Here is a 21186-nt window from a genome sequence, read left to right on the forward strand (position 1 = left end):
CTTGACACCAAGAACCACACTTCCAAATCCTTGTTCACTCACGCCAACACTGGCCTCCCGCCAAATTAGGAGATGTTCAAGGAGAAACACGAGGTTGCCATGCTGGGGGCACCCCATAGCTCTGCTCCCTCGATGTCCTCTGTGATCCACATCCGCAGTGAGATCTCCATGCCAGAACCCTATTCAAAATGCTCTTCATGAACTGGTGCTTCATGGGCTTCATAGCATTAGCGTACTGCATGAAGTCTAGGGACAGGAAGATGGTGGGTGACGTGACTAGGGCCCAGGCCTGTGCCTCCACCACTAAGTGCTTGAACATCTGTACCCTGTTCCTCAACATCCCTGTGGTCATTGCACTCATGCTTTTCACCACTAGCTCAGTGATAATCTTCCAAGCAATTTCTCAGAAGATAAAGGACCTCCAAGGCCAGTAGTAGAGCCCATGTACTCCACTGATGACTCTGCATCCTGGGGCTGTTGGTCCTGCCCTCTTGACCCCACCCCTATATACAGCAGTTTATATTCGCCTGTCTACAGTGGAATTCAATAAAGCACATGTGTTCATGGGGAAAAAAAATATATATATATATATATATATGTATATATATAAACTCAGTAGAGTATTTCAGTGACTCACACTTTTTAAATTGAATTGAGAAGTTGCTTTCTCAGTATCAGCAAATGTATGTTGTCAAATGATAAATGTGTTTGCTTTTATTCCTAAAGGCCTCCTCAGTCCCCAGAGGAAGGAAGCACTGCAGAGATTAAGAGCAGAAATTGAAGTTTTAACAGATTCCTGGTTGGGAACTGCATTAAAGTCCTTACTTCTCATCCAGTCCAGGTATGGAAATGGTTCTTTTAGGTCTCATCCTCTCAGAGACATATTCTTCTACTCCAGTTCAGGATGAGCCATTCTCTAAAACAGAGTTTGAGATAGGGGTAGAGAGGAGTTCAAATGATGTAGGGAAGTATTTGTGTTAGGTGGGAAGCAAGGTCATTTTATGTTAACAACACACCTTCTAGTTTTAAGAGAATATTTATATATGAAATCCTTTTTCTTTCTCCTTACTTTTTGCTCAAGAAATTAAAACTTCAGTAACCCATAATCTCTAGTCTGGAATTTGGGCCTGGTGACGTCAAAGAATACATGGAGGAGATGTATTATGAATATCCTAGGTACATGAAGCTCCAAGAAATGTATCCAAACCCACTCAAGAAGGCAAGATTCAAAAGAAAAAGGGTACATTAAGCAGATTAAGGAGATTTCAACATGAAGCTTAGACTGGGAAATAAATGCACCAGTCTGTGTCTGCACCAATACCCTATTGCTCCCTCCCTTAAAGCAGGAATTCCAGATCCACAATGTAGTAAACAGTAAAACTGACACCAAGGAGTGGATATCTGGTGAAGGTAAAGGACATGTAAAAATTAATGTGTATTCTGCAATCTGTGTTGCTATTGTATAAAGAACAAAGCAAACACAAATCATATCTCATGGACTGACTTGCATTAAGATGAAAGAGTACAGCTCAGAACTTTTTGTTGTTTTCTAAAATACGATATCAGTGACATGGGTTGGTGGTATTTTTCAACAAGTATTTGTGACTAGAATGGTTAGAGGGGAAATAAGGCAAGAATTAACTAAGTTGCTGCTCTGTGTCCACTAAGAGACAAAAATGAGTAGAACCTCTGCCCTTTAATATAGAAAGTAAATGAACATGAAATAATGAGTAGTAGCTGAACATTGGCTCTGAACAGTATCATACCAGGTCCTTTAAGGTTAATTTTTAATAATTAAATTCTAAAGAGTTGGCACATATGAATTCTTGCTCCCAGGTTGGTTTAGTTTCACCTTTTCTTTTCCCTTTTACTCCCTTCTAGAAAGAATTGTGTGAATGTTCTGATTACTACCACCCAGCTGGTTCCAGCCCTGGCCAAGGTTCTCCTATATGGACTAGGAGAAATATTTCCTATTGAGAACATCTATAGTGCTACCAAAATTGGTATGGTTTCTATGCTGTTTCTTGTTACTGACCTTGCAATAAAACTTTCTTTTTTTTTTTTTTTTTTTTTGAGACGGAGTCTCGCTGTGTCGCCCAGTGCAGTGGCCAGATCTCAGCTCACTGCAAGCTCTGCCTCCCAGGTTTTTACGCCATTCTCCTGCCTCAGCCTCCCGAGTAGCCGGGACTACAGGCGCCCGCCACCTCGCCCGGCTAGTTTTTTGTATTTTTTAGTAGAGACGGGGTTTCACCGTGTTAGCCAGGATGGTCTCGAACTCCTGACCTCGTGATCCGCCCGTCTCGGCCTCCCAAAGTGCTGGGATTACAGGCTTGAGCCACCGCGCCCGGCCTGCAATAAAACTTTCTACTCATGATGCACCTATTATTTTCTAGCCCCTCTGTTAGACACTTTATATGTAATACCTATAATCCTCACAACAGTCTTCTAATATTTTCGGTAATGCAATTGAGGCTTAGTAGTTATATAGCTTGCTCAAATTCTCACAGCTAGTAAGTTACATAAGCAGGCTCTTTGATAATATTTGAAAGAACATAATATCTAGCTTAGAAATCTATTTTTGCCTCATTTCAAATTTCTCTTTTTCACAGAGAGTATGTAGTATAATAGAAAAAGCACTAGATTAAAAAGCAAGCCCTAAACTGTATACCTAAAAATGGTGGCCAGGCAAGATGAATCATACCTGTATTACCACCACTTTGGGAGGCTGAGGCGGGAGGATCATTTGAGGCCAGGAGTTCAACACCAGCCTCAGCCACATGGCAGACCTCTGTCTCTACAAAAAAAGGTTTTTTTTAATTAGCTGGGCATGGTGACACGCAGCTGTAGTCCTAACTACTTGGAAGGTTAAGGTTGGGGGGTCACTTGAGCCAGAAGTTCAATGCTGCAGTGAGCTATGTGATCTTGCCACTGTGCTATAACCTGGCTGACAGAATGAGACCCTATGTCTTAAATAAAATAACAGGTATTGACCAAAAAATTAGCTGGGCGTGTTGTCAGGCGCCTGTAGTCCCAGCTACTCGGGAGGCGGAGCTTGCAGTAAGCCGAGATTGTGCCACCACACTCCAGCCTGGGTGACAGAGCGAGACTTCGTCTCTAAATAAATAAATAAAAGGTATTGACAAGGATGTGGAGAAATTGGAACCTTTGTGCACTGTTGGTAAGATTGTAAAATGATGCAACTGTTGATAGACACAGTGGTGCATACCTGTAGTCCCAGGTATTTGGGAGGCTGAGGCATGAGGATCACTTGAGCCCAGGAGTTTGAGGTCAGCCAGGGTAATCTTCTGGGTAAATATCTAAAAGAATTGGGTCTCAGATTCTTGAAATATATCCAAATATCCAAAAGCAGGGTCTCAAAGAGATATCTGCACACTCATGTTTATAACAGCATTATTCACAATAGTTCAGAGCTTAGAAGCACATCAAATGTCAAATGTGGATGAATGGATAAACAAACTGTGGTATACACATACAGTGAAATATTATTTGACCTTAAAAAGGAAGGAAATTCTGTCACAGGCAGCATCATGGATGAACCTTGAAGACATGCTAAAAGTGAAATAAGACAATCACAAAAAGACAAATACTATGTGATTACATTTATATGAGACTTGTAAAGTAATCACATGCATAGAACTGAAAGTAGAATGATAACTGCCAGAGGCTGGAGGGGAAGGGAAATGGGAGTTGTTCAACAGATGTAGAGTTGCAGTCATGCAAAATGAAAACATTCCAGACATCTGTTATACAATAGTTAACATGACGGAACTTTACACTTAAAAATTGTTAAGAGGCCAGGTGCAGTGGCTCACACCTGTAATCCCAGCACTTTGGGAGGCTGAGGCAGGTGAATCACGAGGTCAGGAGATCGAGACCATCCTGGCTAACACAGTGAAACCCCATCTCTACTAAAAATACAAAAAATTAGCTGGGTGTGGTGGCACATGCCTGTAGTCCTAGCTACTCAGGAGGCTGAGGCAGGAGAATCCCTTGAACCTGGGAGGCGGAGGTTGCAGTGAGCCGAGATCACACCACTGCACTCCAGCGTGGGTGATGAAGTGAGACTCCATCTCAAAATAATAATAATAATAATAATAATAATTGTTAAGAGACGCCAGGTGCAGTGGCTCATACCTGTAATGCCAGCACTTTAGGAGGCCGAGGCAGGTGGATCACTTGAGGTCAGGAGTTCAAGAGCAGCCTGGCCACAATGGTGAAACGCTGTCTCTACCAGAAATACAAAATTAGCCAGGCATAGTGGCGTGAGCCTGTAATCCCACCTACTTGGGAGGCTGAGGCAGGAGAATTGCTTGAGCCTAGGAGGTGGAGGTTGCAGTGAGCCGAGATCACGCTACTGCACTCCCGCCTGGGCAGGCAGGAGGAGAATGAGAAGAATCGTGTCTTGAAAGAATGAAGGAAGACTGATCAACTCATTCTAATGTTGTTGATGGGTCAAATGAGACCCAAGGGCCAGGTACAGTGGTTCACGCCTGTAATCCCAGCACTTTGAGAGGCTGAGGCAGAAGGATTGCTTGAGCCCAGGGGTTCAAGACCAGCCTGGGCTACATAGTTGTTGTTTTGTTTGTTTGTTTGTTTTTTAATTAGCTGGGAGTGGTGGAGCATGTCTGTAGTCCCAGCTACTTGGGAGGCTGAGGTGGGACAATTGCTTGAGCCCAGGTGGTCAAAGCTGCAGTGAGCCGTGATTACGCCACTGTACTCCAGCCTGGGCAGCAGAGTGAGACCCTGTCTCAAAAAAAAAAAACTTGAGAATTGAATTGAAGATTATTTTTAGCTACATGAAGGTCATTAATAGCTTTGACATGCAGTTTGATTAGGGGAGTGACCGGGATTAAACCCTAATTGGAAGTAGTTTAAGAGAATTGAAATTTTATAGAACTGGTATAACAATATTTTTATTCGACCTGTTCTAATATTTTTACTAACTTATTAGTAAATGCGAGAGAATGGAAAGAGAGTTGGAGAAGGGAACTATACAACTCTTTAGAGGAGGTTTGTTTGGAGAAGAACAAAAAAATGAAGTAGTGGCTCTAGAGGTATATGGACTTCAGAGGATTTATAAGATTCATAAGAGAAATTATATCTATTTTATATGCAAATGGAAACGATCCACTAGATGAGGAAAAATAATAATGGTGCCTATTGTGTGCTAGGCAACGCCAAGGCAGTAGGAATACAGCAGTGACAAAAATCCTCTGTCCTCATGGAATTTACCTTCAATCAGTGATGCTACGATAATTGGATTATCTATATAGAAAAATAAGGCAGAATTGTTTTCCTTCTTTACGTTATATGCAAAAATAAATTACAGGTAGATTAAAAACTTACCATGAAAGGTAAGTTTTTTAATTTTTAGAAGAAAATATAGAAGAGTATCTGTATGATCTTAAGGTGAGGATGGACGTCTTTTAAGAATCAAAAGATAGTATAAAAAGCCAAAAAAAAAAAGATCATTGATTACATGGAACTTTTAATTTTACATACAGTTAAATATAACATAAAGTGACAAACTGGGCACAGTGACTCATGCCTTTAATTCCAGCACTTTGAGAGGCTAAGGCATCACTTTAGGCCAGGAGTTCAAGACCATCCTGGGTAACATAGTGAGGCCCCATCTCTACAAAAATAAAAATTTTAGCCAGGTGTGGTGGCGAGTACCTATAATCCCAGCTACTCAAGAGGCTAAGGCAGGAGGATCACTTGAACCCAAGAGTTCAAGGAGGCCGCAGTGAGCTGTGACTGTGCCACTGCACTGCATTTTAGCCTGGGCAACAAAAGGAGACCTTGTCTCTTGAAAAAAGGTAACCAGACAAGCCACGTTTTGGGAGAAGGTATTTACAACACATTTAATTGGCAGTTAGAATACAGAGTCTATAAAGAACTCCTGCCGGGCTCAGTGGCTCACCTGTAATCCCAGCACTTTGGGAGGCTAAGGTGGGTGGATCACCTGAGGTGAGGAGTTCGAGACCAGCCTGACCAACATGGTGAAAACCCATCTCTAGTAAAAATACAAAATTAGCTGAGCGTGGTGGCGCATGCCTGTAATCCCAGCTACTCGGGAGGCTGAGGCAGGAGAATCGCTTGAACCCGGGAGGCCGAGGTTACAGTGAGCCAAGCAAGATTGCACCATTGCACTCCAGCCTGGGCACCAAGAGCAAAACTCTATCTCAAAAGAAAAAAAAAGAAAAAGAATGCAGAATCTACAAAGAACTCCTGCAAATCAGTAAGCAAGAGACAATTTTGAATATAGAAAAATAGGCAAAAACCTTGAAACAACCAGTTTGCCGAAAAGGGAAACAAAACTGTCAGTAAATATATGAATAAGTCCTTAACCTCACAAATTAAGGAACTGCAAATTAAGAAGATGCAAATTTAAATATGGTACATTTTCCAGCCATCAGATAGACAAAAATTTAAATCTAACAATGTAATGGGAACTCTGACTCTGCAAATGGAATTGAAAATGGATATAACCTGCTTTGGAGAACGTTAATGTCTAATGAAGTTTGAGGTGTATATAACCCTTTGATCATGCAATTCCACTTTTAAGATATATATATGCCGGGCGCGGTGGCTCAAGCCTGTAATCCCAGCACTTTGGGAGGCCGAGGCGGGCGGATCACGAGGTCAGGAGATCGAGACCATCCTGGCTGACACGGTGAAACCCCGTCTCTACTAAAAAATACAAAAAACTAGCCGGGCGAGGTGGCGGGCGCCTGTAGTCCCAGCTACTGGGGAGGCTGAGGCAGGAGAATGGCGTGAACCCGGGAGGCGGAGCTTGCAGTGAGCTGAGATCTGGCCACTGCACTCCAGCCTGGGCAGCAGAGCGAGACTCCATCTCAAAAAAAAAAAAAAAAAAAAAAAGATATATATATATATATATATATATACTTCAGAGCAGGGGTCTGCAAATTACAGTCCATGGGCTAAATCCTACCCTCCGGCTGTTTGTGTAAGTTTTTATTGAAACCATGCCCACTTATTTATACAGCTGCTTTCACACTATAGTAGCAGAGCTGAATAGTTGCAACAGGGACCATAGGGCCTGCAAAGCCTGAAATATATACTATATACTGTTTGACTCTTTATGGAAAAAGTTTGCTAACCTCTACCTTTGAGTAATTCTCACATGCACAAGGAGACATGTACAAGGATTTTTTTGATGCACCCTTATTCATAATAGAAAATAACTGGTCTGTAAAACTGTCCATGAACAGAAAATTGATAGATATAATCAAACAACAGAATGCTATATTGCAGTTAAAAGTGGATGAAGTAAAATTACATATACTTATAAGGATTAATATGAAAAACAGTAGGCTGGGTGCAGTGGCTCACGCCTGTAATCCCAGCACTTTGGGAGACCAAGGTGAGTGGATCACCTTCCTGGCCAACATGGTGAAACCCCATCTCTGCTAAAAATACAAAAATTAGGCCAGGCGCGGTGGCTCAAGCCTGTAATCCCAGCACTTTGGGAGGCCGAGACGGGCGGATCACAAGGTCAGGAGATCGAGACCATCCTGGCTAACACGGTGAAACCCCGTGTCTACTAAAAAAAAAATACAAAAAACTAGCCGGGCGAGGTGGCGGGCGCCTGTAGTCCCAGCTACTCAGGAGGCTGAGGCAGGAGAATGGTGTGAACCCGGGAGGCAGAGCTTGCAGTGAGCTGGATCTGGCCACTGCACTCTAGCCTGGGCAAGAGCGAGACTCTGTCTCAAAAAAAAAAAAAAACAAAAAACAAAAATTAGCTGGGCGTGGTGGTGTGCACCTGTAATCCCAGCTCCTCGGGCACTTGAGGCAGGAGAATCGCTTGAACCCAGGAGGCAGAGATGATAGTGAGCCAAGATCGTACCATTGCACTCCAGCCTGGACAACAGAGCAAGACTCTATCTCAAAAAAAAAAGAAAAACTGATGAACAAAAAACATTGTAGACAGATAAATGTACAGTATGTAATATTTATATAAAGATTTAAAATATTTACATTTTAGGGGTATTTGAGAAGTTCTGTAATGTCTTGATTTTTTTTTTTTTTTAATCTAAAGCAACTATAAGGGTCAGGTGGAGTGGCTCACGCCTGTAATCCCAGGGCTTTGAGTAGCTGAGGTGGGAGAATCACTAGAGACCAGCAGTTTGAGACCAGCCTGGACAACATAGACCCCATCTCTACAAAAAAAATTTTTTAATTAGCCAGGTGTGGCCAGGAGCCATGGCTCACGCCTGTAATCCTAGCACTTTGGGAGGCTGAGGCGGGCGGATTGCCTGAGCTCAGGAGTTCAAGACCACCCTGGGCAATGTGGTGAAACCCAGTCTCTACTAAAATCAGCTGGGCATGGTAGGGGGCACCTGTAGTCCCGGCTACTTGGGAGGCTGAGGCACGAGAATCGCTTGCGCCTGGGAGGCGGATGTTGCAGTGAGCCAAGATCACGCCACTGCACTCCAGCCTGGGCAACAGAGCAAGACTCTGTCTCAAAAAAAAAAAAAAAAAATTAGCCAGGTGTGATGGCTTGTACCTACAATCCTAGGTACTCTGGAGGCTAAGGTGGGAGGAGCACTTCAACCCACAAGTTTGAGACTGCAGTGAGCTCTGATTGTGCCACTGTACTTCAGCCTGAATGACATAGCAAGACTTTGTCTCATAAATAAGTAAATAAATACAGCAACTATGAAGTGTTAAGATTTTACAAAGCTTCATTGGTGGTAGGCATTTTTTTCTTTTTTTTGAGACAGGGTCTCGCCAGGCTAGAGTTCAGTGATCATGACTCACTACAGCCTCGACCTCCCTGGCTCAAGCAACCCTCCCACCTCAGCCTTTCAAGTAGCTTGGGACTATAGGTGCACACCACCATGCCTAACTTTTCCTGTTTTTTATAGAAATGGGGTCTCACTTTGTTGTCAAGGCTGGTAATTCTCCATGCTTTTTTGTATGGTTGAATTACTTCATTTCCTAGGGATTGGGTGGAAGGGAACATATATGAGAGCTCCCTTCAGATACTGTTACTGCTGCCAGTTGCATTATGTATATCATAGGAACCCAGAGCCCTCACTGAGTCTCCCACATCTGAAAGATAGATTTTCTGTAGTGCTTATTGTACTGAGACCTGGCACCCGCAGGCTCATCAGGCTTATGTAAATGATCTCATTCCCTCTGTCAGTAAGTGTGCTTATTTGGTGATTTTCCTCAGTCTCAGTTCATCCAGAGCTAATTTGCAAGGTTGCAGTGGGATCTGGTGCCATGGTAACCACAGTTACCAAGGCTTGAGGCTTTTCTTCACACAACTGTGAAATGGGAGCAAGGAGAAGAAATACTTTTTCACTTCCTCTGAAATGATAGCAAAATATGGTTCTCTTAATGGCCATTCTGTGATTTGGGGACATTAAAGAGAATTCTCAAAATAATTTCTGAAAATGTCAGAAGTTTTTTTTGTTTTGGGGGGTTTTCTTGAGACAGGGTCTCACTCTGGTACCTAGGTTGGAGTACAGTGGCATGATCATAGCCCATTGCAACCTTAACCTTCCCATGCTCAAGTGATCTACCCACATCAGCCTCCTGAGTAGCCAGGACTTCCGGCGTGCTTCACCACCATACCCAGCTAATTTTTTAATTTTTTATAGGGAAAAGATCCCACTGTGTTGCCCAAGCTAATCTCAAACTCCTGTGTTCAAGTGATCCTCCTGCCTTAGGCCTCCCAAAGTGCTGGGATTGCAGACATGAGCCACTGCCCATGGCCAGAAATATTTTAATAGAGACAACCCAGGGACTAATATTCTCCAAAGACTTGGCTGATCTTACAGTTCACCAGCTTCGATTGCTTGACATTTGGTTAACTGATTAGTCATTGGCCTCATCCTCCTGAACAGGAAAGCTTGTATTCAGAATTGTTTTGAGAGTATAAATGGAAGTATTTTACCAGCTGTATTGGAGTGAGTCCTATTTTCATGGAGCTGCTTCTTTACTTTGAGCTGTTAATAACTCTCTTGGCCTCTTAATCCTTTTAAAGGAGACATTACAGAGTATGTTTCATCCTGGATCATTGCATGCCAGGACAATGAAAATGTCTGTGTTCTTACCCTCAAAATATGAGTTACTGCCTTTGTTGAGTCTTACAAGAAAGTCAAATCTGACTCACTTAAAAGAGTTTTTTTGCTGCAGACAGATCATAGTAGACTGTGCATCTGGTGGAGGTTGGCTTAGTTTGTAAAGCTGTAATGGGTGAAATGGAATTAAAGAACTCTTCAACACCTTGAACATAATAAGAATTTATTATTAGTTGAACGGTTTAATGTTTGAACTGAATTGAGGCATAAGACCTGGACTACAGTCCTCTACTGAATCATTTGTGAGATTAATATGAATTTACTCAGCAAACATTGATTGAATCCCTCATATGAATGTAGGGCAAGAGAATTCTATGTAAAATGTTAGCACTAAGAGAGACCCGAGTGCGCCTAAGCCAAGCCTTGTATTATAAGTGGCCAGCTGAGCCCAGAGTAGACTAGTATCTTGTCCAGTTGACTAGTCCATCTGTTTTGAAGTGCCACTGGGGTAAGGATGTCAGAAATTTGCAGTTATATATCTGCATGACTTCTCCTGTGCCAAGTAGGACTTCTGAGTATGGAAATGTAAGTTCTGGGCAATTATGTTATCTTAGATTTGTGTATTTATATATTATAATGGTTTTCCAGCAGATGGCAGTCAAGTGTCTTGAGGAAGAGGCAGCTTTTATCTTATTTACACAGGAACCCTGGTGCTAAGTCACTGTATTGGGCAAGGGGAAGGAACAAGAAGGTTGATAGAGCAGGATGAAGAAGAATGCCAAAGTTAGGACCTTGCTTAACTGAAGAAGGTGGCAGAAGCAGGGAGATAAAAAGAGCAAGGGATATAACTTCCTTTTATTTATACAAATAAAGTATCTTTCCCACAGCAGTATGATCTGTGCATGTTTTAGTTGTTGATTGCAGATGGGATTTGAATTTTGATACAACACTGCCATGTTTCTCAAAACCATCTGCAGTTCTGAGAAATTGATTTAAATCACCCATTTCCCAAGGTCTATTTCAGTGATGCAATATCTTGGTTACAACTACAAGGTGTAGTAAGTAAGGAGGTTCCAGATATGACAAATGTTGCTGCCGTATTTATTGGTCACTGTTCTCAATTCTATTCTGGGGCTCTTCTCTCACCGAAAGACATAAGGCCCATACACAGGACTGTTTCTGGGATATGAAGAATTGGAAGGAAATGGCTGTTTGTTTGTTTGTTATTGTTTCTGACAAGAAATCAGAGCCTTGTGTTTTCATTTCTCTTTTCTACCCTAAAACATTTCACCTCAAAAATCATTCATTCATTATGGTACAATGATCAGAGCCTAGATTTGGAGTCAGGGGCCCCAACTTCTAGCTACTTGCTTGTTTGTGATCTAGGGGCAAGTTACTAAACCTATGAATCCCTCCCATTTATAGAAATTCCCTCCCACTAAGATCTTAGGGACTTCACCCTCAATGTGAAGGTTAAAATAAGTTTTGTTTTGTTTTGTTTTGTTTTGTTGAGACAGAGTTTCACTGTTGTTGCCCAGGCTGGAGTGCAATGGTGCGATCTTGGCCCACTGCAACCTCCGCCTCCCAGGTTCAAGCGATTCTCCTGCCTCAGCCTCCTGAGTAGCTGGGATTACAGGCATGTACCACCACGCCCAGCTAATTTTGTTTTTTAGTAGAGACATGGTTTCTCCATGTTGGTCAGGCTGGTCTCAAATTCCCGACCTCAGGTGATCCACCTGCCTCGGTTTCCCAAAGTGCTGGGATTACAGGCATTGAGCCACTGTGCCTGGCCAAGTTGTTTTAATGGCACAACTTCACATTCTTTGGGTAGAGGGTCTACTGGATCTCTAGCTCCCATCCCTACTCCCCAGAAAGCAAACTACGTGGACTGTCATTTAGTCCACCTAAGCACAGGCAGGTGAACCTAGCAGCAGCCCTTTTCTTTGGTTTTGAAAAGAGTATTCTAACAGGAAATTTCTTTTTCTCATCAGGTAAGGAGAGCTGCTTTGAGAGGATTGTGTCAAGGTTTGGAAAGAAAGTCACATATGTAGTGATTGGAGATGGACGAGATGAAGAAATTGCAGCCAAACAGGTAACCATGGTAAAGAAAAATAGTCTATGTGGTTGTACATCAAGTAATTAGAAAAAATGAGAAAAACTACAAAATCTTAGCAATCTATTATGCATTTATAGTATCTTCTCTTTCTTCCTCTCCCATTTTTCTTTAAAGAAAAAGAGGGTCTTTTTTTTCTCCAGATGGAGTTTTTCCTTTTAAGTTTTAGATCCATCCCTTCCTTTTCCTCCCTGTCACTCAAGAATCTTAAAATCTTTAAGCCGTTCTACAGGGATCCCATCATTCAACCTGAGATGTGCCCCATCTTCCATCTTCAAAGACAGTGCCTTCTCAAGCATCAGACTTGACTGCAAAAAGGCTAATCTTTCTTTCTTTTCCATTATTCAAGTTCTCAGACAGTACAACCAATAGCTCTTTCTGTAGAGAACGTCTTTCCTGCCTTTGAGCCCTGGAAAGATTGCTCTGATGTTAACCCCATCACTATACAGGTCCCAACTTCAGGTCACCCCTTATTTATTTATTTATTTATTTATTTATTTTCTTTTTTTGAGACGGAGTCTCACTCTGTCACCCAGGCTGGAGTGCAGTGGCATGACCTCGGCTCACTGCAACCTCCGCCTCCTGGATTCAAGCAATTCTCCTTCCTCAGCCTCCCAAGTAGCTGGGACTATAGGCACCTGCCACCATGCCCAACTAATTTTTGTGTTTTTAGTAGAGACAGGGTTTCCCATATTGGCCAGGCTAGTCTCGAACTCCTGACTTTCTGATCCACCTGCCTCGGCCTCCCAGAGTGCTGGGATTACAGCCTTGAGCCACCACGCCCAACCCAGGTCACCCCTTCTTGATATACGAAACAGTAGATGAAAGAGTCTTGGCTATAGAACCTAAAATCCCATCTGTGTATCAGCTATGTGACTTTGAACAATTATCCTCATCTGCTAAATGGATCTGTAGAAGTTCTTTCCCTCCCTACCCCAATTTATTTTCTTCCAGCAACTCTATTTCTTAGACCTGGAGGCATTGGGTTGCCAGCTAGAACCAACTGCCCTGATACTCTTCATCCAGTTAAGTAGAAATCTTAGCAACTATAATAAAGTATGAGATTGGTAATCAGTCGGCATTATTATCTCATGTTTCCGTTTGCTACTTTATGTAGCAATTCAGGGATCCTTATTTTTTCGCATATGTTATGAAGCTTTAATTCTAATGTGCTTCTTGTTGCCCTTTTTGGGAAAGACACTAGTGGGTGTATGCATCAGTGTTTCCTGGTCTGAAGAATGGTATGGGGGAGAGAAAGAACAGCTCAAGTCATCAGCAGAGTTGGTAACTCTGACAATGTCTAGAATCATCTACAATAGAATACACCATTGTGGCTGGGCATAGTGGCTCACGCCGATAATCCTAACACTTGGGGAGGCCGAGGCAGGCAAATCACCTGAGGTCAGGAGTTAGAAACTAGCCTGGCCAACATGATGAAATCCCGTCTCTACTAAAAATATAAAAATTAGCCGGGCATGGTGGTGCATTCCTGTAATCCCCGCTACTCAGGAGGCTGAGGCACGAGAATTGCTTGAACCCTGAAGGCGGAGGTTGCAGTGAGCCGAGATTGTGCCACCGCACTCCAGCCTCAGCAGCAGAGCAAGACTCTGTCTCAGGAAAACAAACAAAAAAAGTATATACCGACTGGAAAATGCTTACCACTTTATCCATTTCAAGCTATACTCTGTGAAGGATCTTTTCTGCAGCCTTTCTGACAGAAGTCTCTCTAGTCCTTGCTTGAATATGCCCAAGGATGAGGGCATTGGTTCCCAGTAGCCTGTTCCACTGAGGGGTCAACCAAACTGTTAGGGTGTTCCCCCTTCTACTGAGCAAAAATTTCTCTACCTTCATATACTAGGCTGGCATTCTTTTTTTTGTTTTTTGTTTTTGAGATAGAGTCTCGCTCCATTGCCCAGGCTGGAGTGCAGTGGTATGATCTTGGCTCACTTCAGCCTCTGCCTCTGGCCTCAGCCTCCCAAGTAGCTGGGACTATAGGTGCACACCACCACTCCCAGCTAATTTTTATATTTTCAGTAGAGACAGCGTTTTGCCATGTTGGCCAGCCTGGTCTCAAACTCCTGACCTCAAGTGATCCACCCACCTTAGCCTCCCAAAGTGCTGGGATTGCAGGCATGAGCCACTGCACCTGGCCTCTAGTCTGGCATTCTTGAACATAACAAATCAGTTTCCTCTTCTGTATGTTAATAGCCTTTTAAATATTATGTGTGAGCAGCTGGCTTAAAAAACAACTTGGGTATATGCCAAAACAACTGTGTTCTAGGACCTCAATATTCTGAGTAATTTGGAACCAGTTTCAACTAGATGATAGGAACGTTAATCTCCTCAGCTTCATAGAACATGGTTTCCAACACTTGGGTTTATCAAAGCCCTCCTTTAAAATATGGCCTCCACATGAGAATCACTTAAACCTGGGAGTGGAGGTTGCAGTGAGCCAAGGTAGCACCACTGCACCCCAGCCTGGGCAAAAGAGCGAGACTCTGTCTCAAAAAATATAAAAAATAAATTTAACTTAATTTAAAAATATGGCCTCCAGGCACAGTGGCTCGTGCCTGTAATCGCTAGCTCTTTGGGAGGCCAAGGTGGGAGGACTGCTTGAGCCCAGGAGTTCAAGACCAGCCTGGACAATATAGTGAGGCTTCATCTCTGCAAGAAATAAAGTATTAGCCAGGTGTAGTGGCACATGCCTTTAGTCCCAGCTACTTGGGAGGCTGAGGTGGGAGGATCACTTGAGCTCAGGGGGTCAAGGCTGCAGTGAGCCATGTTCATACCACTACACTCCAGCCTGGGTGACAGAATGAGACCCTGTCTCAAAATAAAAAGTAAAATATGGCCTCCAGAACAGCACACAGTATTCTGGACGTGATTCTGACTACATAATATAATGAGATTATTATTTCCCAGATCTGTACATTCTCCGTCTTGGACATAGATAAGATTTAGGTCTTGTAGTTCTGAAACTTACAAGAAATTAACCATCCATAAGACAATATAATCTTATATCAAATACTAATTTTTCACCTGGGCCATTTTATTTGATCCTTAAGACCCTGTATGATAACTGGAATGCCTGTAGTTCCAGCTACTCAGGATGCTGGGGTAAGAGGATTGCTTGAGCCCAGATTCAAGGCCACAGTAAGCTATAATCACACCACTGCCCTTCAGCCTGGGTGACACAGCAAGACCCTGTCTTCAAAATAATAGCTAGAACAGGTAATCTCTCAAAAGCACAAAGTACCACTGAAACTTATTAAAAATTTCTCACATTTATAAAGTGTGCAATGTACAAGGTCCTTATACATATGACTGTTTGATCATTATTACCACCCTGTGAGGCAGGGATAGATAGGGTTACCATATACCTTGGGGAGAGGTGTGCTAAGGAAAGAGTATGGGCAAATATTTAATATAAGCTCTCAGAAGAAGTTGGATTAACCAGCTATCCCCACTCTCTTTCCAGCACAACATGCCTTTCTGGAGGATCACAAACCACGGAGACCTTGTATCCCTTCACCAGGCTTTAGAGCTTGATTTTCTCTAAGAACTGGAATGAGGAGCCTTCCCCTTGAGCTCCTTTTCACTCCTGAAGGGAGCTGGAGACTGGAACCAACTGAGAACTTTCTCTGTCTCTCTCTCTGTCTCTCTCTGTCTCTTCCTCTCTCTCTGTCTCTGTCTCTTCCTCTCTCTCTGTGTCTCCCTCTCTCTCTCTCTGTCTCTCCCTCCCTCCTTCCCTTTCTCTGTCTGTCTTTATCCATGGAATGCTGGCGAGAACACAATCAGAACCAACAGCTGCAATTTTTGCTAAGAGTGAGCTGCAGCCCCGTGTTCATCTCCATACAGAAGCAGGAGACAGTTGGATAGACAGAACAATGGACTCACTGCAGCTACAGTGCTTTTAATTCTTCTGTGTTTTGTTTTGGTTTTTTTGTTTTGTTTGTTTTTTTTTTCAAAAAATGAAAAAGAAAAGGAAATTCCTGGGGCAGAGTTGCACTCTTAGTCCATGACAAGATTGAGAATTACTCATAACTTGTGGTGATCAGATAAATGCAGCAGACTTTTATGATAACATCTCTTGCAGTCTTAGAGTCTCCTTAGCTTAGAATCTCACTTATTTCCAGCGAATGTGTATGTTATTTTTATAGGTAAGGGTCTGATCTCTGACACAGGTTTCCACCACTTTCTTTTTCTAGCAAGAAAGTGTGTAAAGTCTTGAAAATAGTAATTGAAATATCTAAAATACCTCTCTGTGGCAGTAGCACCTCTGTAGCTGCTCCAGTGGTCTGCTCTCTAGGACGATTCCTTTCCTGTTCTTCCATCTCCTAGCTGGTGAACTGTGGGGCACTGAACACTGAGTAACTTTAAACTTTGGCATTTCCCATCTAGAAGCCTTAGTCTTCTTTCCAGTCCCTTTTCCCTTTAGTCAAATGGCACAACCCTAAAAACTCTTTCAGCTTGACTCTCATTCAGACTGTATCCCAGGAGGCTTAGCTTCCAAACTGGAGAGAAGGAACTAAAGTGTCTTATGAATTGCAGCTTCTTTGGCTCTTGAGACCGAAAGGTTCTACCTGTTCCTCCTGCAGAGAAGTACCCATTTCCCATCAGATGCTCGCCCCTGCAGTTTCTTCCTTCTTAGTCATCATAATGCTAGTTTCTTACCCCTTTCCTGCCCTCTGTACCTCATGTCCACCTCCAGGCAGCTCTGGCCAGTCCCCAGGTATTAGACCCAAGAATTCAAATCAAATCTAAAAACATGCTTATAACTACATGTTGGCCAAAACTGCCAATGTATTTGACTTCCTTTGTGGAAGCCCTAAGCCATATGAAGGATGTCCCAGGTATATATTTATCCAGATCTCTGCCTGAAACTGAAGAGCAGATTGCTGTATTTAAATTTTCCCATGGAAAACCCTGCTTCTCAAATCCCATTCTAAAGTAGGAAGCCAGAAAGACTTTGCTGATTGTGGGGGGAGGGGAGGTACAGACAGGGTTTCACTTTGTTGCCAAGGCTGGTCTCGAACACCTGGCCTCAAGCGACCCTCCCACCTTGGCCTCTCAAAGTGTTGAGATTATAGGCATGAGCCACTGCGCTCAGCCAGACTTTCCTGATTTAAGTGAGAGTGCTGCATCATTCCCTACTTCATGGCCCAAAGCTTAATCCTGGGCCAAATGCAGGAGCATCTCTCGACCTCTGGGCAGATTGGTGGGTGCCCAGGCACTAGTCACAGCCTTCCAGCCCAGCCATGATTGTTGGATGCCCCATCCCTCCAAGAGCAATTTGGGCATCTGCTCAGGCAGGATAAAATTCCCTAGAGCTGAGGAAGTTCAGCCTTTCCCAGGCTGCAAAGAGACAGATGATACAAGCACCTCAGATTGAGATGCAGGATTGGTCCGCAGAAGGAGGCATCGTTGACCAACCCCAGCTATAATTGCTTGTCGCCAGAGACTCTGCATCCCCATTTCCAAAGATGTTGCAGCACAAAGAGGCAAGACTCCTTTCAATGCCAGGCCACCCAGATAGCAAGAGAGAGAGGCTGGTATACACATTCCTTCAGAACTCATTGAAAAGTGCTCATGACTCACGATTTAAAGGAGTAAGTTTTTGCTGAGTAGCTGAAGTCAGTGCTCCTTTACTTGGCTGCCTCTTTGGCCTTGTTTCCTGTGGGGTTGGGAGGAGGGAGATGTAGTGTGAGGTAGGCCTTCCCTTGGTCTGTATTCAGCATAGTTCCTTAGATGCTGCTCTGTCTTGTTTGATGGTTGATCTTAGGAAGCTCTACTCTGAAGCCTCAAACCCTCCCCCTAATGCAGTATAGCTGTTGAGTTTTTGTCCTGGACAAAGGCCACAGCTGTTGTGCTGCGCTTCAGGTTTTTGAGGCTGCGGAGTGGTGCCCCCACCATGCACACAAGCACACACACAGATACTTCCCTCTCCACCCTTATGGGAGCTCTTTATTTTAGAATATAACTTGGACTCACTTTTATCAATGGCTTTTTTCCTCTTGCTCTGACTTCCTAGCTTAGCTCTTTCCAAAAATAACTTGAACTTGACCAAGAGAGGTAAGGAGGCTGAGCAGAGCAGTCTCTGCTCATTCCTGGTTGTTGCCACCCTCATTTAGATGGAAGAGAAAAGAGGAGCTTCTTGGCTTTTTGCCAAAATGAATTGTCCAGGGAACATGGTGCTGTCTGTAATTACCCTGCCTTTTTCTCCACCCCAACACAAAAATCTGGAAAGGAAAATAAGTGGGTAGGATTAAGAGCTGTTGGAAGTAGAGGGCCAAAGGACACTGTGAGTCCATTCATCAAGGGGAAGGCCCTCTTCATTAGAGTCCTCATGAAATTAGCCAAATGATGAGTCCTTCCCCAGCTGGGCATGGTGGGTTCTCTTTTTTTTTTTTTTTTTTTTTTTTTTTGAGATGGAGTCTCGCTTTGTCACCCAGGCTGGAGTGCAGTGGCATGATCTCTTGGCTCACTGCAACCTCCACCTCCCAGGTTCAAGCGATTCTCCTACCTCAGCCTCCTGAGTAGCTGAGATTACAGGCACCCACCACCACACCCAGCTAATTTTTGTATTTTTAGTAGAGACGGGGTTTCACCATGTTGACCAGGCTGTTCTCAAAACTCCTGACCTCAGGTGATCTGCTCACCTCGGCCTCCCAAAGTGCTGGGATTATAGGCATGAGCCACTGCGCCCAGCCAGGCACTGTGGGTTCCACAAGATGGGTCTGTAATGTCACGGTGAGGGCTCTCTCTAGTAGTAGGTCTGGAGTGAGGTGTGTCTTGGGTTGAGGAGGTGGCTTGACTTTCGAATGTAAAACTGACTGTGCCTTAGCATCACCCTGTCCAGTGCCCCTGGGGCAGCTGGTAGTGTCCAGAAGAATGGACACCTGCTCCAGATTTAGATGCCTATCTGGGCTTTTGTTTGATTTGGGGTGTTCCTGTCTAGTGTAAAGCTAGTGAGTTGTCCCAAGAGACTGATGCCACAGCTTGTTCGCAGTTTACAAAAACTCAGCTTTAAAGCTCCAAATAGAATCTGATTGACAAACTCTAGCTGCAGCATGTGGAGCTTCTAGATGTTTACTACCTTGAATGATTGTCAGTGTCACTGAACCACGGGGGAGAGGAGTATGGGGTAGAGCAATGGTCTAGGCTAACAAGTGGTGAGCTTAGGGTCTTCCTCTGACTCCTTACTCCTCAAGGAGGCAGTTAGGGTCCCTCTTAAGCAGGCTTCTATTTCTTACCACTAAATTGGTTTCCTTTTTCATCCAGAAGTTAGAACTCCCCAGATATTCACACTATAGGGTCTGAATTCCGAGATTCTAAAATATCTTAAACCACAAGAGAGAAAATGTAGTGCTGCCCCGGCCCCAGTCAGCAGGCCATCTTTCCCTTCCTCTCCTGAGTCAGACAGCTCTGGCAAGCAAGGCTCCTTGGCTAGTTCCTAATGCACTGACAGGAGCCCTCCCATTAAGGACGACTTCTACTCAAAATGCGACTCTCCCTCTGGACTTCAGGTGCCTCTGTTAGCAGGAAAAGGCATTGATCGGATTGGTATATTTATGTGACTGCGGGCATTTGTGGCTGTAGAATCCGTGACCATAATGTTATATGTAATGGGAACTATCTTATAAACTTGAAAAAATAAAGTTTTTATTTTCTATAGTTTGCTCCTGTGTCTTTTCTGAATAGGATCAGCATAGTTGCCCAGCTATGTGGGGTCCTAATTAGGGCTTCATAAAAATTCTAAAGAGTTCATTAGAAAGATGTCACCCTTTCAGTAACTGGGTCATTTCACCAAAAAAGTAAAAACCAACCATTTGGTATAAATATACATGGGAAATTATTTTACAGTAATTTGCATGGGAGCATGTATTGTTTCTAAAATATATTTTGCTTTTAAAGTTTAGAACTGGAGTGAGAAAAGATTCACTCGCTGCCAAATGTGCTGAAATTTAATTATTAAGGAGAGAAATCAGTACCTTGCCGCGCTGCACTTAAACCACAAAAACGATAAAACTAGCAAACTGATATCAGACCTCATTTGATTTGCCCTGATTTCATGTCACATCAACTACTTATTCTCATTTCATTTCTCTGATTTGGGTCTGGCTGCATCCCTCTGGTCTGGAAAACAGTCACGAAGCCTTTCTGCCTTTTAGTCAATGAAGGAAAACAGAATTGGATTCTAGCTTCCAAGTACCATAAATGCCAGACTATAAGATGTATTTCTCCAAAAATTCCCCAGAAAAGAGGAAGTTGCCTATTTTAGTAATTAAATGTTTTCCTCATTAGGTGCACATTAGTTGAAGCAAACCCGTTAGCTGCTATATCCTTACTCAGTTATAAGTACAAATATTAGAAGTATTGATTTCCAAGCACAGAGGAGATAAACATCTCCATCTCTTCCTGCAATTTCAGGTGTGTGTGTATGTTTACATGTATTCAATTAGAAGAATGGTCCTTTGTTCTAAGATTGGTACGTCCTTTTATGAGATGATGAAAATAAATGGTGGTAGTTTTTTGTTGTTGTTGTTTTCAGACGGAGTTTTGCTTTTGTTGCGCAGACTGGAGTCCAATGCCACGATGTTGGCTGACCGCAACCTCTGCCTCCCGGGTTCAGGCGATTCTCCTGCCTCAGCCTCCCGAGTAGCTGGGATTACAGGCATGCGCCACCACGCCTGGCTAATTTTGTATTTTTAGTAGAGATGGCGTTTCTCCATGTTGGTCAGGCTGGTCACGATCTCCCAACCTCAGGTGATCCACCCGCCTTGGCCTCCCAAAGTACTGGGATTACAGGTGTGGGCCACCATGCCCAGCCAAATGGTGGTAGTCTTTAATGCCCTTTCTTTGTTAAAATTAAGTTTCAACCATGTTGGCCATTTTATAGGTACATGATATTCAAAAGTCTGAAAATCACTAGACAGGATGATCTGCAGGATCCTTTCTGCCTCTAACCATTGCTTGTATGTAAAAGTCACTAGCATC

The 21186-nt window shown here is 43.3% G+C and overlaps 1 protein-coding gene across 19 annotated transcripts in view; it reads left to right on the forward strand.

Annotated features, from left to right (window-relative positions):
• Window positions 1-19861, forward strand: part of EYA3 (EYA transcriptional coactivator and phosphatase 3) — a 119038-nt gene extending 99177 nt beyond the window's left edge. For 10 of the 19 annotated variants that reach the window (XR_012423672.1, XR_012423671.1, XR_012423674.1 and 7 more), the window contains 4 exons: window positions 727-841; window positions 1882-2003; window positions 12068-12168; window positions 15668-19861. Coding sequence is in view for 15 of the 19 variants with exons in the window: in XM_074015114.1 (XP_073871215.1) it covers window positions 727-841; window positions 1882-2003; window positions 12068-12168; window positions 15668-15748 (419 nt within the window). In the remaining 4 variants the exon portion in view is untranslated. Of the gene's footprint in view, window positions 1-726; window positions 842-1881; window positions 2004-12067; window positions 12169-13143; window positions 13270-15667 lie in introns of those variants that run through there. The other 9 variants (XM_065526557.2, XM_065526560.2, XM_074015142.1 and 6 more) reach the window with 1 other exon arrangement.
• The last annotated feature ends 1325 nt before the right edge of the window (window positions 19862-21186 follow it).

This window comes from Macaca fascicularis, chromosome 1, assembly GCF_037993035.2.
Source record: "Macaca fascicularis isolate 582-1 chromosome 1, T2T-MFA8v1.1".
Lineage (NCBI taxonomy): Eukaryota > Metazoa > Chordata > Mammalia > Primates > Cercopithecidae > Macaca > Macaca fascicularis.